At 43.7% G+C, this 16508-nt stretch overlaps 1 protein-coding gene and 1 non-coding gene across 5 annotated transcripts in view; one reads left to right on the top strand and one right to left on the bottom strand.

Annotated features, from left to right (window-relative positions):
• Window positions 1–2740: 2740 nt before the first annotated feature.
• STK32C (serine/threonine kinase 32C) overlaps window positions 2741–16508 on the bottom strand; it is a 194627-nt gene continuing 180859 nt past the window's right edge. For 2 of the 4 annotated variants that reach the window (XM_074232132.1, XM_074232131.1), the window contains exons 6-12: window positions 15922–16011; window positions 15369–15472; window positions 11118–11234; window positions 7124–7249; window positions 6828–6959; window positions 4150–4217; window positions 2741–3616 (exon numbers count right to left, since the gene is read on the bottom strand). In XM_074232132.1, coding sequence (XP_074088233.1) covers window positions 3469–3616; window positions 4150–4217; window positions 6828–6959; window positions 7124–7249; window positions 11118–11234; window positions 15369–15472; window positions 15922–16011 — 785 coding nt within the window. In that variant the 3' untranslated portion in view covers window positions 2741–3468. Of the gene's footprint in view, window positions 3617–4149; window positions 4218–6827; window positions 6960–7123; window positions 7250–10079; window positions 10868–11117; window positions 11235–15368; window positions 15473–15921; window positions 16012–16508 lie in introns of those variants that run through there. The other 2 variants (XM_074232133.1, XM_074232134.1) reach the window with 2 other exon arrangements.
• LOC141523202 (U6 spliceosomal RNA) lies at window positions 11455–11561 on the top strand. Its single transcript, XR_012478393.1, has one exon. It is a non-coding gene; the product is annotated as a U6 spliceosomal RNA (small nuclear RNA).

Here is a 16508-nt window from a genome sequence, read left to right as displayed (position 1 = left end):
GAGGCAAAAGAACTAGAGATAAAATTGCCAGCATTCTGCGGATTAGGGAGAGAGCAAGGGAATCCCAGGAAAGCATCTATTTCTGCTTCATTGACTGCACTATAACCTTTGTGTGAATCAAAATAAAACGTGGCAAGTCCTCAAAGAAATGGGAGCACTAGATCATTTTACTTGTCTCCTCAGGAAATAGGGGGCTCAAGAAGCAACAGTTAGAACTAAACCTGAAACAGCTGGTTGGTTTAAGATTTGGAAACAGGACAAAGCTGCATACAGTCACCTTATTTAACTTACCTGCAGAGTGCTGCACCTGAAATGCCAGACAGAGTGACTCAGGAGTTGGTATTAAGGTAGCTGGGAGAGTGTCAGCAATCTCAGCTAGTCATAGGATACCCTTCTGTTGGCAGCAAGGAAAGAGGAATTTAGAAACCTTTTGATGAGGGTAAAAACTGACTTTGAAACAACACCCCCCCCCAAAAGATCCTAAATCTTTGCAACTGATCCCATCACTTCTCGGCAAATAAGGGATATGAACAGAAGCAGAGTCAGATTTTTTTATATTCTTGGGCTCACAGTCAAAGCAGATGACATCTGAATAGTCAAAACTATGGTTTTTCCAGATGCAGCGTATGACTGTAAGAGGCAGACTTGAAGGACAACTGAGTGCCTCAGAACTGAAGCTTATGAATTGTGCTGCTGTAGAAGATTTTTTAATACTCTTTGGTTTTTGATTTTTATAAGACAATGGGGTTAAGTGACTTGCCCAAGGTCACACAGGTAGTACAAGTGAAGTGTCTGAGGTCAGATTTGAACTCAGGTCCTCTTGACTCCAGGGCTGGTGCTCTATCCACTGTGCCACCTAGCTGCCTTGTTGTAGAAGATTTTTGAGAGTCTCTTGGACAGGAAGGAGATCAAATCAGTCAATTTACTGAAGTTGAAGCTTAAATACTTTGACCACAAAAGGAGAAGCTGGAACTCATTGAAGAAGACCCTGATGTTGGGGAAGATGGAAGGCCAAAGGAAAAGGGAATGGCAAAGGATGAGGTGGATAGATAGGATCATGCAAAAAATGAATATATACTTGGACAAACTTTGAGAGACAGTGGAGAAAAAAGAGCCCAGCATGTTGTCGTCCATGGGGTCACAAAGAGTCAGATATGGCTGAACAATGAATAAAAGATGGATAGATGGTAGAAGATAGAGGCAAATAGAAATAGCTCAGACAAAAGATAGGAATTGATGCAACAGACAAATGAATTTAGAGACATGATGGATGGTTGGTGGATGGATGGATGGATGGATGGATGAATGGATGGGTGGTTGGAGCTGTGCAGACACAATTTCCATGGTATAACAGGCAAAGAAACAGCATTCTTTTCCCCAAAATAGGGATACTCCCTTGCCTGGACTCAGTAGAGCTTCTCTGGGAATGGGCAACTTGGTTCTCTGTCTTTACAGTTGAAAACTTTCTTCTTGAAGAGAAAGACAAGGGGAGAGAGGGACTGAACTCAGGAAGGTTCAACCTGGCAAATTCTCCTGAGCTGAATTGGTTCCATTGAAAAATGGTCCTGGGAGAAAATCAGAGCTCTTTGCCAAGAGATAAAAAGGGAGATATTCTTTACTCCTCTTCCTGGATGGTTCATAAGTAGGTGAGGAGGGATAAGGACTTTGAAAGGGAAAAATATGACTTAGGGAAGGTCAACTGACTTTTTGTTAGCAGTATGGAGGGATTCTGGGTAGGGCAGAAGTTGAATTTTGAAGTTCCCTTGCAATATCTAATTGTGATTCTAGTGGATAGAGGACATGAGTTCAAATTTTGCCTCAGACACTTGACACTAACTGTGTGACCTTGGGCAAGTCACTTAACCCAGATTGCCTTGAATTGAGGGTAATCTCAAGTCATCCTGATTCCTATCTGGCCAAAGGGCCCAGATGGTTCTGGAGGAGAAAGTAAGACTGGTAACTTGGCATAGTACCCCCTCATTCAAATCAGATTCATGTGCTTGTCATAGTATCACTTCCCTGGTGTCATGGCCTTCTTCGAGAACAAAGGACAAACAAAAATTCCTTAATTTATTGACTGTGTGACCCTGGGCAAGTCCCTTGCCCTCTTAAGGTCTTAGTATTTTCCCTTGGCCAAATGAGGCAGCTAGGTCATGTGCACAATACATCCTAGTTCTCAGTTTGTGATTCAGAGTAAAGAATCCAGAGTAAAGATGAGGTTCCTTTGTCAGCCACATGCTAGGCTAGCTAGGATGGAGAAGGCTGCTTCTCCTAGCATTCTGAAGATCCTGGTCACTATCTCTGCCTGATGGTCATCTCCTGGAGGCTGGGGACTGTCTTTTGCCTCTTCTTGCCTCCCCAGTCCAATGTACATTGACTCAAATCCCAGGGATGCACACCCCAAAGCCCTGAAGTCCAGCCTGTGCAGGGACTTCTTCAGACTCCCCCACATCAGTATCTTCAGAATGTTCCTCACCTCCAGGTGAGGACTCTGAGGTAAAAGAGCAGGGGTCAAAGGCTCTCCTGTTGAGCTTCTGCTTTTTCCCCTCACCAGCCCAACTCAAGACAGAATCAATGGAGAATGTTTGAAAAAAAACACCAGACCCAGCTCATTTCTCATCATTTAATTGAATGAAGGTGAAAACTATACAGCAGTGGAGCAAATGGCCTGGCCAGAGATGTTGGTGGCTCCCTGCTCTGCTTGTCCCCCACCCCCACCCCGCCCTGACAACAACCGCAGGGCAATTTCCCCACCCTGGCCATGGATGATGCATCAGCCAAGTGAGAAACAGCTCAAGTCCATGTGGCCTGGGCAGTTTGTGGCTGGAATGTGGGGGAAGGGAGAGGACTGGCCACCAGTCCTGTAGAAAAGACTTCCAAAAGAGTGGAAAAGGCAGTATGTACAGCTGGCACCGATTGCACCCTTCTGTCCCCCCTAAGGAGAAGGTAGGGCAGACTCCCTGGACATGCCCTGCCACCGAATGAGGACAACCCAACACAAACCCTTCTCACCAAGTGGGACAGCCCCTAAGGAGGCCAGGTACATGCAAGTGAATCTGCTTCCACTGAAAAAGCTGAGAAGCAGGCCCTTGGGAATGCCATCAAGTTAAGAAAATGGAATCTGTTCTTGGATTTATTGTTCAAGGACTCCCAACCTCTTCCCTGTAGCAGAGACTTGGGCCCATTTGCTCTCTTGGGCCCACTCCAAGGTGCCCCAGCATGGCACAGCAAGGACCACCAACTCATCACTGGAGTGAATGACTAGAGTTCAGGGATATCCATGAATCTGGTTAGCTAAGGTGGCCATTCCAAGTTTGGCTCTGGCTAATGTGGAAGGTGAGGAAGTCACCTTTCCACATGCCAGCCCTTCAGGCAAAGTCTCTAGACAGAGATTGGCCCTTGCAACCTGAGAACCATATATTCCAGAGGCCAGAGGCCTAGGGCTCTTCTGCCCTCCCAGCAGAAGACTTAGCGACTCCCCGTTGGGCACACAGAGCTACACATGTGGAAGTGTGAGCTTTCCAGCTCTGCCTCTGTGTCCAGGTCAGCCTCCTCTGTGGCCTCTGGGACAGGCACTTCCTCCTCTAGGGCATCTGGGTCCTGGCTCCGCTTCAGTCTGAGAAGAAGAAAAATGTGGGCAGCTTAGTGGGACCATCCTGAGACAAGACAGACAAAGGGGCAAAGAAAAAGCCTAACAAGCTGGCAGAGAACCAGCGAGGTGGGATGCTCCCCTCCCCAGCTCTTGGCTGATTCTCAGGATGGTCAGCTCAAGCACTGGCAGGTCACCAGGTCAACACCCCAACCAGAGGCCTGCTTCCTGAAGGAAGGCACTGCTCCCTTCCTGGCACTCTTCTCTAGCCCATCACAGCTGACACAAGTTGGCCATGCCCTTCAAGACTGCCATAGAGACTAGGATGGGGTGATAGCACCTAGGCTTCTGATGGGCTCCACTTAGTTCTAGGGAGCATGGAGACAGAAGCCCCCTCTCCCTACCCATACTTATCACCCTCTGGGGCTGCCCATCAGTCTTCTCTGGTCAGTGGAGAAACAAGGAACTATGTAGCCCATGACCCCATCCATAGAATATTAAATACCGAGCAGCCAAGAAAACCCTTGCCCCATCATTCCGTACTCCCTATGGACACTTACTTTTCCCTGTTAAAAATCACAAAGTCTTGCTGGATAGCCTCAAGACATTCTTGAAGATAGTCATTTTCCTGTTTGAAAAAAAAAATATAGGTAGAAAGTCCCATGGGGAGGACTGAGTCTTGACTCATTGTTTCACTGATGATGCTAATCAGTCCATGTGGAACTGCCACATCACCTTGAGCAAGTCACCTACCCCCTCCACACCTCAGTTTTCTCATCCCCAAAATAGGAAAGATGTTTGCTTTTGAGCAAAGTGCCTTCTAACCTTTGATTCCGTATAGAAGTAGGAACCACAATGACTTGTACTAGACTGTAAGATGGCACAGAAGAGGAAATGTTTGATCTGGACATGGGGCCCCTGTTCCCCCTTCTTTCTAGTTTGGTGCCCAGATTTGCTCGGCCTAACCAGTTCCCTAACCAGTCCCCTAACCAGTTCCCAAGTCTTCCTGGGTCTCAGATAAGTGGAAAACATTTTCAAGAGAGGCCTGAGGTCTCTAGAACTTGGGAACACAGTACATATCTCCTTTGGTCCCCATAGCAGGTCAGATACCCCTCCCCATCTCATCTTTGAGGAGCTGAATATTTTTTAAAACAAAGTGTAAGACTGGGTGTAGGTTAGAGGGGGAATGAGACTTCTGCACAGTTCCAAGGCAGGTGTGATAAAATTGGAGGCAGGAGAAGGGGAGGAGATGGATTGGAGAGCAGGAAGATGAAGTCACTGAGGTTAAATGACTTTCCCAAGGTCTCACAGACAAGAAGTAGAGCTGAAAGCTGAGCCCAAATTCCTTGAACCCTAAATCTGATTCTCTCCACCATATCTTCTTTCTGCATTCATCCTTTTCTGTGAGGAATCAAGACCTCCTTGCCATCCCTACTCCAAATAGAGAGTTGTCAAAAAGCCCCTTAAGTCCACTATTGCATTGGATACAAGTTTAGGAATGCTGATTGGGATGAGGATGATACAGATTTTGAACTTGGAGAGCTGGAAGGTGGTGAAGGTGCCAGAAGTAGGGCATTTCAGTAGAGGAACATTAGGGGGACATTCAACTGGGTTCAACTCAATCATTACATAACACCTACTGTGTGGCAGACTCTAGGAGACATGGCATGAAAACCAAGACTCAAAGAAAGGGCTTCTACCTTCAGAGATCCCTGTTTTCCTGGGGCCAGAGACAATACACACACGTGGCAGCCCCTCTGGGCTCAGTCCCCCAACTTGTCCTGGCACTGATAGGTTGGGTTGTCAGGTAGCTGCTAATTTGGATTCTAGGGCTAATCACTAACCAGCCCTGCTGACCATGAGCCCTTGGTGGGGGTTTCCCCCAATAATCAACCAGGAAACTCAGCTGGTTCTTTTCTAGACAAGTCACTTCACCTCTGTTTGCTCCAATGTCCTATAAAATGAGGATAATATCTGCCTTCAGCTACATGGCATGGGCCCTGGAGTCAGGGCCTGAGCTCAAATTTGGCCCCAGACAATAATTGCCTAGGTGTGTGGCCTTGGGCAAGTCACTTAACCCCATTGCCTTGCCAAAAAAAAAAAAAAAAAAAAGGAATAAAATCAGTAAGATTTGCCCAGTGCTTGCAAACTTAAAGCATCCTATAAATGTTCATTATTATTCCAAAATTTTATTCAAATGGTGTAGCTAGGAGCAGGAATTACAAAGCCTTTCCTTCCAGACTGCACCTCCCCAGAGAAACTCTGCTTCTGGGGGATGGGGATGAAAAACAGGTCAGAATAAAAGGGTAGAGCCGAGGCTAGTTGCTTAGCTGATGGGAGGCTGCTGCTGACTGGGATGGGCATATGCCTGTTTGAGTGGGACCTTCACAAGGACCAGGGATCACTCCATCAGTTAGACTCGCTCTTTAACAGTAAGGGTTATCTTCATCCCCTCCAGTCCCTGGCTCGACAAGGTTTGACAGTAGGTTTTTTAGCAAGACCAGTGAGACTCAAAATTTCCCCAAATCTCTCCTCATGACTCCTTTGAAGCCTTGTCTCTGAGATGATCACTTCCAAGCGAAGGATCATAGAGGTCTAGCCTCTCGTGCCTCAATTTGACAGTTCCCCCTGGATCAGAATGAGCTCCCTTAGGAACTCCACGTTTCCTTGAGGTGGTCGACCAGTTAACACTTCCCAGACTCCTGTTGGGATGAAGGGCTTGGACAATCTGGACCCTGGGATGCACTGGGTGTTTTCCAAACCTCTTTGTGATCCTCTCCCCACTAGGGAGTGCATCATCTCCATCTATCTGACAGGCAGCTGGAGGGGGTCTGGATACATCCACAAGAGCCTCCAAGGGAGAAGGCCCCTGTCTGACCTAAGGCTGAACAGTGGAAAGGTCATCCAAAGAGACCAGAACACAGAACTTGCTCAGACTTCTTTGATTCCCACCTGGAGCTTGGATATGACCAGACAATGTCCAGGCACTGGAGCCAGACGAACCCACTGCAAGGCTAACCATGATGACCTCAGGGATTTCACTCAAGTCCTTGTTTCCCTCCCTTGGTCTGAGTTTCTTCCTCTTTAAAATCATGGGGTTGGACTAGAAGGCCAAAAAGTCCTATCATTGGAGGAAAAGCTCTCCAAATACTGCAGTCCTGTGCCCTCTCCTCCCACCTCCTGGTCCTGCTACCCCGGACCCTTGATCTCTTGGGTGGCTGCGGCCAGAAGCACTCACCGACTGGGAGCTGTCTTTGCTGTTGTCCCTGGACTTGTTCTTGGCCAGTCTCTTCTTCTTCTTGTGGAGGGGCCTGGACTCTAGGATCATTTCCTCCAGTTCAAAGGTGGGGTCACAATGCAAGCGTCCTTTCTGTGGAAAGAGGGTCAAGGACTGAGGTGGCCAGTGAGGCCTGGGGGGTTGGGGGTTCTCCTTCCTTCCCCTCCCTCTAACACCTTGCTGGGCTGCTGGCTTGGGACAGATCCACTCAAGCCATGGCCACCTCAGGGAGGCAGGTATTCCCAGAGGAACCTTACATTTGGAACAAAGCCAGGCTCCACCTTCTTCTGGCTCAGCTCATCCCACATGATATCAGCCAAGTAAGGGGAGGCCTGGATCTCTGTCAAACTGGAAACACGATGCTCCGGACTCACAGTGAGGAGCTGAAAAGGAAAACATCGTGGATGAGGAGCCAGGCACTCCCACTGACCACAGGCAAGGCCCCCAAGTGGGGGAGAAGGTGCAGTCAGCGACCCCTTCCATGGACTCACACACCACTCCTGTGTCACAGGAGACACTGATACTCTCATTTATAGAATCAAGTGCTTGTTCAAACCCAGGGGTGAAGTAGGGGATGCTGGGAACTCCAAGACTGCCAGCACCTCAAATACACCTGTGTCTGACCCTTTTACTGTGAATGTCTTCTGAGCCCTGAGAGCCATCAGCCATCTCTAGGATCCTGGAAGCCAAAGTCCATTCCAGGGCAGCCCCTTCCTCTAGGCAGTTCCAAGAGCCCCAACACACTCTGGACTAGTCACCTGGGCCCACCCCAGCTCCCTGTCTGGTGAGGGGGACTTGCAGGTTTGCAGATCTCCCCAGAGTCTATCAAATTCTGTCAAGTTTCATCTGGTCTGGAAGTCCAGGACAGCTGGTCCGTCATCACTATGATGTTGACTCAAAAATAGAACTGGAGAAGGAATGCCAACAGGGACCACTTTGGCAGTTCTGTAGCTTGAGCATGTGCCAAAGGGGCACCTGAACCCATAGGCCTGAAGACATCTACATCTAACTGCTCAGGTGGAAACTGCTTCTGAGAGAGGGCAAAGGTTACCAAGAACCAGCCCATCAATCTGTGAATCCACCAGCCCTTAGTAAGTGGCCACAAGGTTGGGCAGGGGCCTGAGGGCACTAAGGAGCAGCCTGGACCAAACCTGGAGTTGGTCAGAGTCCTGGCTCTGCTCCTTCCTGCCCAGGCAACCTTGTATAAGGCACCCCACCCCTTGACAGCCTCAGCTTCATCACTGACAAAATGAGAGAGAACTGTCTCCATGGCCCTCCTGGTTCTGAATCTAAGATCCTCTGACTTTCAGGGAGATGGAGGGAAACCACAAAACCAAGGTTTAAAAACACTGTCCTCCAGAGGTCAAATAGGTCTTCCCTTGGCCTTTAGGTGGCACCTGAGCTCTAGGGAAATGTCCTTCCACTCACCATATTGACAGTTTGTCCAACATGAACTTACTCCAAGACCTTGACACTCTTCCCATGTCAGTTTGTTTAATACACACCTGCCTGAGGGCATTTCACATGCTCACAAATACACATTTAGGTAGGTGTAGACACACAAAGTGAAGACTTGCATCTATACGAATACAGTCTAGACATGAGTTTCTGGGAAAAAGTACTCACTGTTTGACAAAGATTGCTGGGAAAACTGGAAGACTGTAAGGCAAAAACTAGGCCTGAACCAACTATACCAAGATAGGTCAAAATGGATACAGGATTTAGTCATACCATAGATACCGGTGATACTGTAGAACAATTAACAAATCAAGAAATACTCTGTTGGATCTTTGGAAAGGGAAGAAATTTATGACCAAACAAAAAGAATCTATTATAAATTGTAAAATGGATGATTTTTGACTATATTAAATTAAAAAGGCTTTGCACTAATAATACCAATGTTGCCAAGATTAGAAAGAAAACAGAAAGCCGGGAAACAATTTTCAGAGCTAGAGGCTCTGATAAAGGTCTCATTTCTGAAATATATAAAGAACTGAAACAAATTTATAAGGTTCCAAGTCATTCCCTAATTGATAAATGGTCAAAGGCTATGAACAGGCAATTTCTAAATGAAGAAATTAAAGCTATATATATATATATATACACATATATGTATATATATATAATAATATGAAAAAAAATGCCCCAAATCCATATTGATTGGAGAAATGCAAAGTAAAACAACTATGAGATATCTCCTTGTACCTATCAGACTGGCTAAGATGATGAAAAGGGAAAACAATCAATATTGGAAAAGTTGTGGGAGGACTGGGACATTAATGCACTATTGGAGTTGTGAATGGATCCAACCATTCTGAAGAGCAATGTGGAACTATGCTCAATGAACAATAAAACTGATCATACCCTTTGACCCAGCAATTCCAATACCAGGTCTATATCCAGAAGAAATTATAAAAATTGATTCATGTTCCAAATGTTTCACATGTTCCATTATATTCATAGCAGCTCTTTTTGTAGTGGCAAAGAATTGGAAATTGAGGGGAATGGCTGAACAAGTGATGGTACATGAATACTATAGAATATTATTGTTCTATAAGAAACCATGAATAGTCTGACTCTAGAGAACCATGGAATGAGTTACAAGAACTGATGCTGAGTGAAGGGAGCAGAACCAAGAAAACTTTCTTCACATTAAAAAAATTATAGTGGATCAACAATGATGGATACAGCTCCTCTCAGCAGTTCAGAGGTCCAGGACAACCCTGGGAGACTTGGTATGGATGGAGAATGCCATCCACATCCAGAGGAAAAATATTTTTAAAAGTCCCAAATCCCATAGAAATCAAATGAACATCTCTTATGTTTTTCCTTCATTTTCCATGGTTTTCTTTCTTTTCCCTTAGTCCTAATTCCTTATACAGAAAATGATTAATATGAAAACATGTTAAACACAAATTTACATGTACAATGTTCATTAGACTGTTCACCACCAAGGGGAAGGGGCTGGGAAGGGAGAGTAGACGGAAATTAGGTAACTCATAAATATGCATATGTATGTGAATAAACGTTGAAAAACTTTCAAAACATATAATTGGAAAAATAAAATATCAATTACAAGAGTAAAATAAGTAAAAAAAAAGGAATTCAGTCTAGAAAGAGGTCCTAGACATCTGACTTCATCAGTCTTGGGAACACCCAGATGGGGAAATTCCCTCTGCCAGTGGAGGCTGTACCCTTCTCTGCAGGCTCCAGCTTAGAGATTATTCTTAGAGCTCAGGGTAAGTGGTTCAGGGACTTGTCCAGAAATACACAACCAATATGTGTCATAGGCAGAATCTGAACACAGGTTCCCCTGGCTTCCATAGGCAGTTGTCTGTCCACTACACTATGCTCTCTTTCCTTTATGCACGTATGTTTGTGTAGATGTATGCCAACCTACACACACACACACACACACACACATACATGTCACAAGTATATTCTTAAATATACTATGAGAGTTGGGAGTTGTATTACCTATCTTTCTGTTTTCATTTTGAATTATATTTCCTCTAGTTAGGGTCTCTTATCCTGGGATTTATGGATTATCAAGGGATCTTTGGATAGATTTCAGGAGGATCTGTAAACTTGGATGGGGAAAAATTATATTTTTATTTCAATGTAATGTATTTTACTTTTTTGCATCTAAAAACTTTATTTAGAGGAGGAATTTACAGGCTTCACCAGACTGCCATAGAGGTCCATGACACAAAAAATGGTTAAGAAACTCAGATGTGATTCAATTCAAGGTGTTTCTTCCTTTCTGCCAGGGCTCTGCACTCATTTTCACAGCAATTCATTGAGTCATTCCAACTTGGACTCAATTTTGTCCACGATGGGCCTGGGAAGCCAGGTAGCCCATAGGAGGCCCAGACACATGGATCTTAGTGACCCTTTGATGTCTGGTGCCCCTCTGCCTGTCGGAGATGAGATTCCACATCATTCTTCTGCTTATAGGCCAGAATTGAGTCACTGTTTCAAACCAAGGCCCCTGCACAGACCTTGACAGAAGGGAGAAGGAACAAGATGCTATGAGAAAGTTATATCTCATTAATGATGTAAATTGGTAGTCAGCCCATCTAGCACAGCAATAAAATTGTAGGAATTAAAAAAAAATAAAACCCTATATAATGAGCCCTAGCTTCCCCGCAAGGCTGGGTGCTGTAGACAGGACATCAAGGGCTTGTTCTTGTCATTGACCACAGTTGGCTGCTCTGGGAGGACTGCAGGGCAGGGGCAATAGAAGTTTACCTTTCTCAGCAGTCTGACCATCCCTTGGGACCACGTTGGAGCATACTGGACACTCACAGTGCTGAACAACTGGACCAGGGACTCCACTGGGTTGCTTGAATGGATGTCATAGGGTCTCTGGAAAAGAGAGGAAATGGCACTCATCGCCCATCAGCACAGCAGGAAGGAAAATCTGTTTTGTGTTAGTGTCTTTCCCAGTGATGTGACCTCCAAGATGAAGGACTAGACACTTTCTCTGATCCTCATCACTTCTCAAACTTCTCCAAAATAGGAATTATGTACTAGAAATAAATTTCAGCTTTCTTTATACATGAGACAATAGAAATTCTTACATGCTGTGCTCACTTCGGCAGCACATATACTAAAATTGGAACGATACAGAGAAGATTAGCATGGCCCCTGCGCAAGGATGACACGCAAATTCGTGAAGCGTTGCATATTTTTCATTCCTTTCTTTAATTTTGTAATTCTTTACTGTGGAAAAGCTCAGAATATCACCACTGTTTTAGATAACAGAATTGATAGCTGAGCAAGGAAATACAATTTGGATTATAAAATTCTTGCTTTAATAAAAATTCCTTAAACAGTGAAAAAAAAAGAAATTCTTACATGCTTGAAAAACTACAAAGGAGGCTAAAATCTTAACTCCTAAATCACCCATTACCCACCCCTTCTGGCAAGGTTACATTGGCCGACACATCTGCTAGCAACAAAACTCAAGTCTACACATCCCCACTTCTCCCACACACACTCTCATATTGAGGAAAAACAAAAGTCAGAAGTTTCTGTAGCTTGGACAGCATGGGGGCAATACTCTTCCTTCAACAAGGTGAGCCAGAGAACTGAAGAACAGGGGATAAGTATGGCAGGACACACACAAGGGGCAATTCATTGAGCCCAGAGAAAAGAAGACTGGAATCTATCTGGCACAGTTCTGTTCCCTAGAAGCCACTTGAGGTAGAGACTGAGGTTCATAAAACAAAAACTGACCAATATGGGAGGAGGCTGAGTGAGTTTTGAGGTTCCATTAGCAGGGAAAATACAATTAAAGTGGAAGGAATTAGAAAATGAGCCAAAGCATAATATAAAAGAGAAAATTGAACTTACTAAAAATCTCAAGATCAAGAAATTCAGCTATAGACCTTGAGAACAAGTAAATTAACCAACAAAGAGATATTAATAACGTAAGAGAACATGACCTTCAAATAAGCTAACCATCCATGTCTAGACATCTATGAGTAAATATTTTAAGACAAAGAAAAAGGAACCAGTATCTTAAGTGGAAAATGACTGTGCATTTCTACAAGAACATGAGACCATAAAATGTTTCCAAATATTTTAAAAAATAAATGGGGATTGTAAATGCATGATTGATGGTCTAAATAACTGAGATAATTGGTGTGAATCCATGAGGAACACCTCATCAAAGAAACAGAAAAGAGAATCACTATGTTAGAGACAAGTTAGAGTAAGAGAAGCAGAAACCAATATCAAAGGAAAACATAATTTCCATACAAGCCAAACATATTGGTGGTTTTAAAGACAACATTCAGGGAGACAACTTAAGGATTTTTAGGTCTCCCCAAAAATATGACAAGTCAAAAAATCTGACCACTGAAATGCAAGAATTGGCACAAAACAATGTGCCAATCAAAAGAACCTATAGATGATTGTTTGGTGGGGCGAAGCCTATGCTATCAACTCCAAAAAACATGGAGGTAAGATTGAGAATTCCAATGATAACAAATTCTGTAAAAAACTAGTCAGTCACCTAGTATTTATTTAATGCCTAATATGTGCTGTGGACAGGGCTAAGTGCTAGAGATACAAATATAAGCCAAAAAAAAAGTCCTCACCATCATGGAGCTTACAGTCTAATGACCAGGAGAAAGATCCCAAATATAAACAAAAGGAAATTTAAAGAACACAAGACTATTCTGCATTCACAAGAAACCACAGAAGGGAATGGAATATGTTCTGAAGAGCAAAGAAACTCAAGATGTAACCCACGATGACAAATCCTGAAAACCTGAATCTTATCGTATAGGAAAAAAATGTGTATTCAGTTAAAAGAGGCGTTCAAAAATATTCTTACGAAGAAAACCAAATATGAACAAATTATTTGCTTTTCACACACTCCAGACAATAGAAATACAAGAAAGATAAACATAGCAACCACTGACATCAACAAAATAAAAATAGAGAAACCATTAAATGATTTCTTTCTAAAGGTACCCAATGTGATAAGGGTCAGAGTGGAAGTCAAATAAAGAAAGTGATGTTGGAGAAATAAGCTTCACACATCATGAGTCAAACCTCACTATAGCACACTGGTGAATCAGTATTTTGTTTTAGGGTATGTGTGTGTGTGTCTATGTCTGTGTCTGTGCATTGATTAAACTGCAGAGAGAGGGAAAACAGGAAAAAATATGATTCTACTCAAGTCAAAGGATAACAATGAAGGGAAAATAACTACTATAGTCTTTCAGAAGAAGACCAATAGGAGATATGGAGAGGAATTCAAAAAAAAAAGGAGAAATCTAGTTTCAGTGAAGAGGGTGCATCCCACTGAAAGACACTCCCATGTGGGAAGAGAAATATCCTATAGTGTAAATAAAGTCCTCATAATGGCTATAATCTTCAGGTATCTGATGCTTAGAGAGATAATTCATCCTTCTCATGCAAAAGAGAAATCAAAGTTGCTGGGTAGATTAGATTCCACAAGAGTGGGAAGACATGGACTCAGAGAGGGGATATCATAGCAAAACGATGACAGTAAAGGGTTATAATGAACTACACAATCAGGGCCACAAGAAATTGTGGCCACCTTGGGGCCAATATCACTGTAGCCTCTGTAGCTTGAAGGAATTGGTAGTTCTAGGAGTGAGACACAACATAAAAAGGGGGAGAGGGATCAAAATATGGAAGTCAATAACACAGAACCCAATAAAAAGACTGAGCCCAAGGGGGATACCTAGAAGCTTTAATTTGATGAGGAATCCAGAGTCTAAAAAAAGAAAAAAATAAAGACCATGGATCAAGAAATGAAAGTCTAGAATTGATAGAAAGGCAAGAGGAATAATCAAGAAAGTAAGGGATGGAGGAGTGCTGAGCCTGAAGGGAAGGGAGGTGGTAGAATTGAGGTTACCTAAGTTAGGTTATGCTAAAATAGCTTAGGAGATGTAGTACTTTCTTTACAGAAGAAAAGAGGAGGAAATCCAAATATAGCAGTTTTCTTTCTACTATGTTAGGGAATCTAAGGAGGAAAAGGTTGAGTCCCCAATCTTCTGAGTCAGTGACTTTGAAGTCCAAACTAAGATGAAGTTTAGAGAGTAACGGGCTCATAGGTTGGTCCCATCTGGCTCCCAATAGAGATGAGACCAGTGCCCCTGGTTCAGCAAAAAGGGAATCTAGCCGACTTAGGAAGATCATCTTAAGTCCATCTGGGTCTCCATTTGAGGTCTGATAGATGGGTGTGAGCTATCCATGAGGTACTGTGTTAAAGAAGACCTGTTATAGTGAAAAGAATGGGCTGCAAAGAGAAACTTCCAGAGGGCAGGGACTATTGCTTCATTTCTGTCTCTGTATCCACAACACTAAGCAAAATGCTTTATATGTAATAAGTAGCAAAAAAAAATACTTGTTGTGTTGTGACAACTAGGTGACACAGTAGATACCGCACTGGCCATGGAGTCAGGAGGACCTGAAATCAAATCCAACCTCAGACACTTAATAATTACTTAGCAGTGCAACCTTGGGTAAGTCACTTAACCCCATTGCCTTACAAAAATCCAAACCAAAAAACTTGTTATGTTAAAAAGAAGAATTCAATAGATTTAGAATAAGAAAATCAGGATCAGGTCGATGATGAGACAAGCTCCTCCTCTTTATGGAAAAGTGATGGACCTGGGGTGCAGAATAAGACATACATTTTTAGTCCTAGCCCACATGAGTGTTGGTTTTCTTGACTTTATTCTTTTAACAAGAGCTTGTGTGTGTTTTTCTCAATGGGGTGGGGGAGCAAACTAAAATGAAAGTTGTTTCATTTTAAATTTAAAATGAAAGTTGAAAAAGAAACCAATTAAAAGAAAACTGGGTTTCAGACCACAGGCCCATTACTCCCACCTAAGGAACTAGATGTTGGATGGGAAGATCCTCAAGTCCCTCCCCCCAAGGCTCTGTGAGTCTATGAGACTAGAACGAGTGACTAACATCAGACTCCATGCACATGCTAAACAATGAAAGCCATACCCAGCCACGGAGTAGCTCATAAGCCATCACGCCCATTGACCACCAGTCTACTTCAAAGGAATAGCCAGTCCCTCTGTTGACAAAGGAATGGAAGATCTCTGGAGCTTCCCGCCACAAAAGAGAAGGTAATGGTTTAATCGTCATAGTTTTCATTTGCTAGCTAAACATTCTACATAATACAAATTAACTTTTGGGTCAGTAGTTATGAATTTCCATCCTTTTATTGTAAAAGTGCTGCATGAACCTGGACAAGTCACTTTAGTACCCTAATCTTTGATTCTCTTCTATAAAATGAGAGGGCCAGCCTGAGTGACCTCTGAGGTCTTTTCCATCTCTATATCTATGGTTCTATGGTTTGGTTTGGTTTGATTTTCACCAAAGAACAATACAAAATCAGAGTTGAAGCAGCAACAAAACTGCTGCCAAGGCATTTCACCTTAGTTGAATGGCTCCACCACCCATGATATTTCCCCATCCTCCCTTCTCTGATGTGCCCATTTCCAAGCCCTGTCAGGAAGCTATCACCTGAACTGAGCCAAGTCTTAGTTCTCACCCATATATGGCTTGGTCCCCGCTAACGCAGTTGCCCTTTCACCATCCCGGATAATCGTTGCAATGTTAAAGTCACTCAAATGAGCATGTCCTTCAAGGCAAAAGAAATGTTTAAAGTTGAAGTTAAATATCTGAGAAAAATAAGGAAACAACAATGGCTCAAGGAGCTGCCAAACTCTGCCTCTCAATCCTCCTCAGAGCACACTGAATTCTTGGAAATTTGTGCATGATGGCCATGGCCTGCCTCCCCCATTCCCCCCAAAAGGGAGGCTGCTGGGGGCCTTGTAACTTGGGAAGCTCCTTTTTAACATTACCCAAGTTTATATAGATGAATGCATCCAGAGATCTAGATCTTGGTTTGGCTACAGATAGATGATGCCTCAAGGTATCCATTTCTTCTCTCCCTGCCGGGGGGGGGGGGGGGGGGGGAGGGCAGTCCTAATAAATAAGCTTCCTTCAGGATCGGATCAAGTCTCATCTTCTGCAGGGCCTTCCTCATCCTCCTTCCCCAGCTCTTCCCCCAACCCCAGCTGGAAACCACCAATTGATCCATATGTCATTCCTTCCCTAGAATGGAAACTCTTTGAG

The sequence above is a fragment of the Macrotis lagotis genome, chromosome 4, assembly GCF_037893015.1.
Source record: "Macrotis lagotis isolate mMagLag1 chromosome 4, bilby.v1.9.chrom.fasta, whole genome shotgun sequence".
Lineage (NCBI taxonomy): Eukaryota > Metazoa > Chordata > Mammalia > Peramelemorphia > Peramelidae > Macrotis > Macrotis lagotis.
Note: the sequence above shows the minus strand (reverse complement) of the source record. Positions and strands in the feature narration are given on the sequence as shown.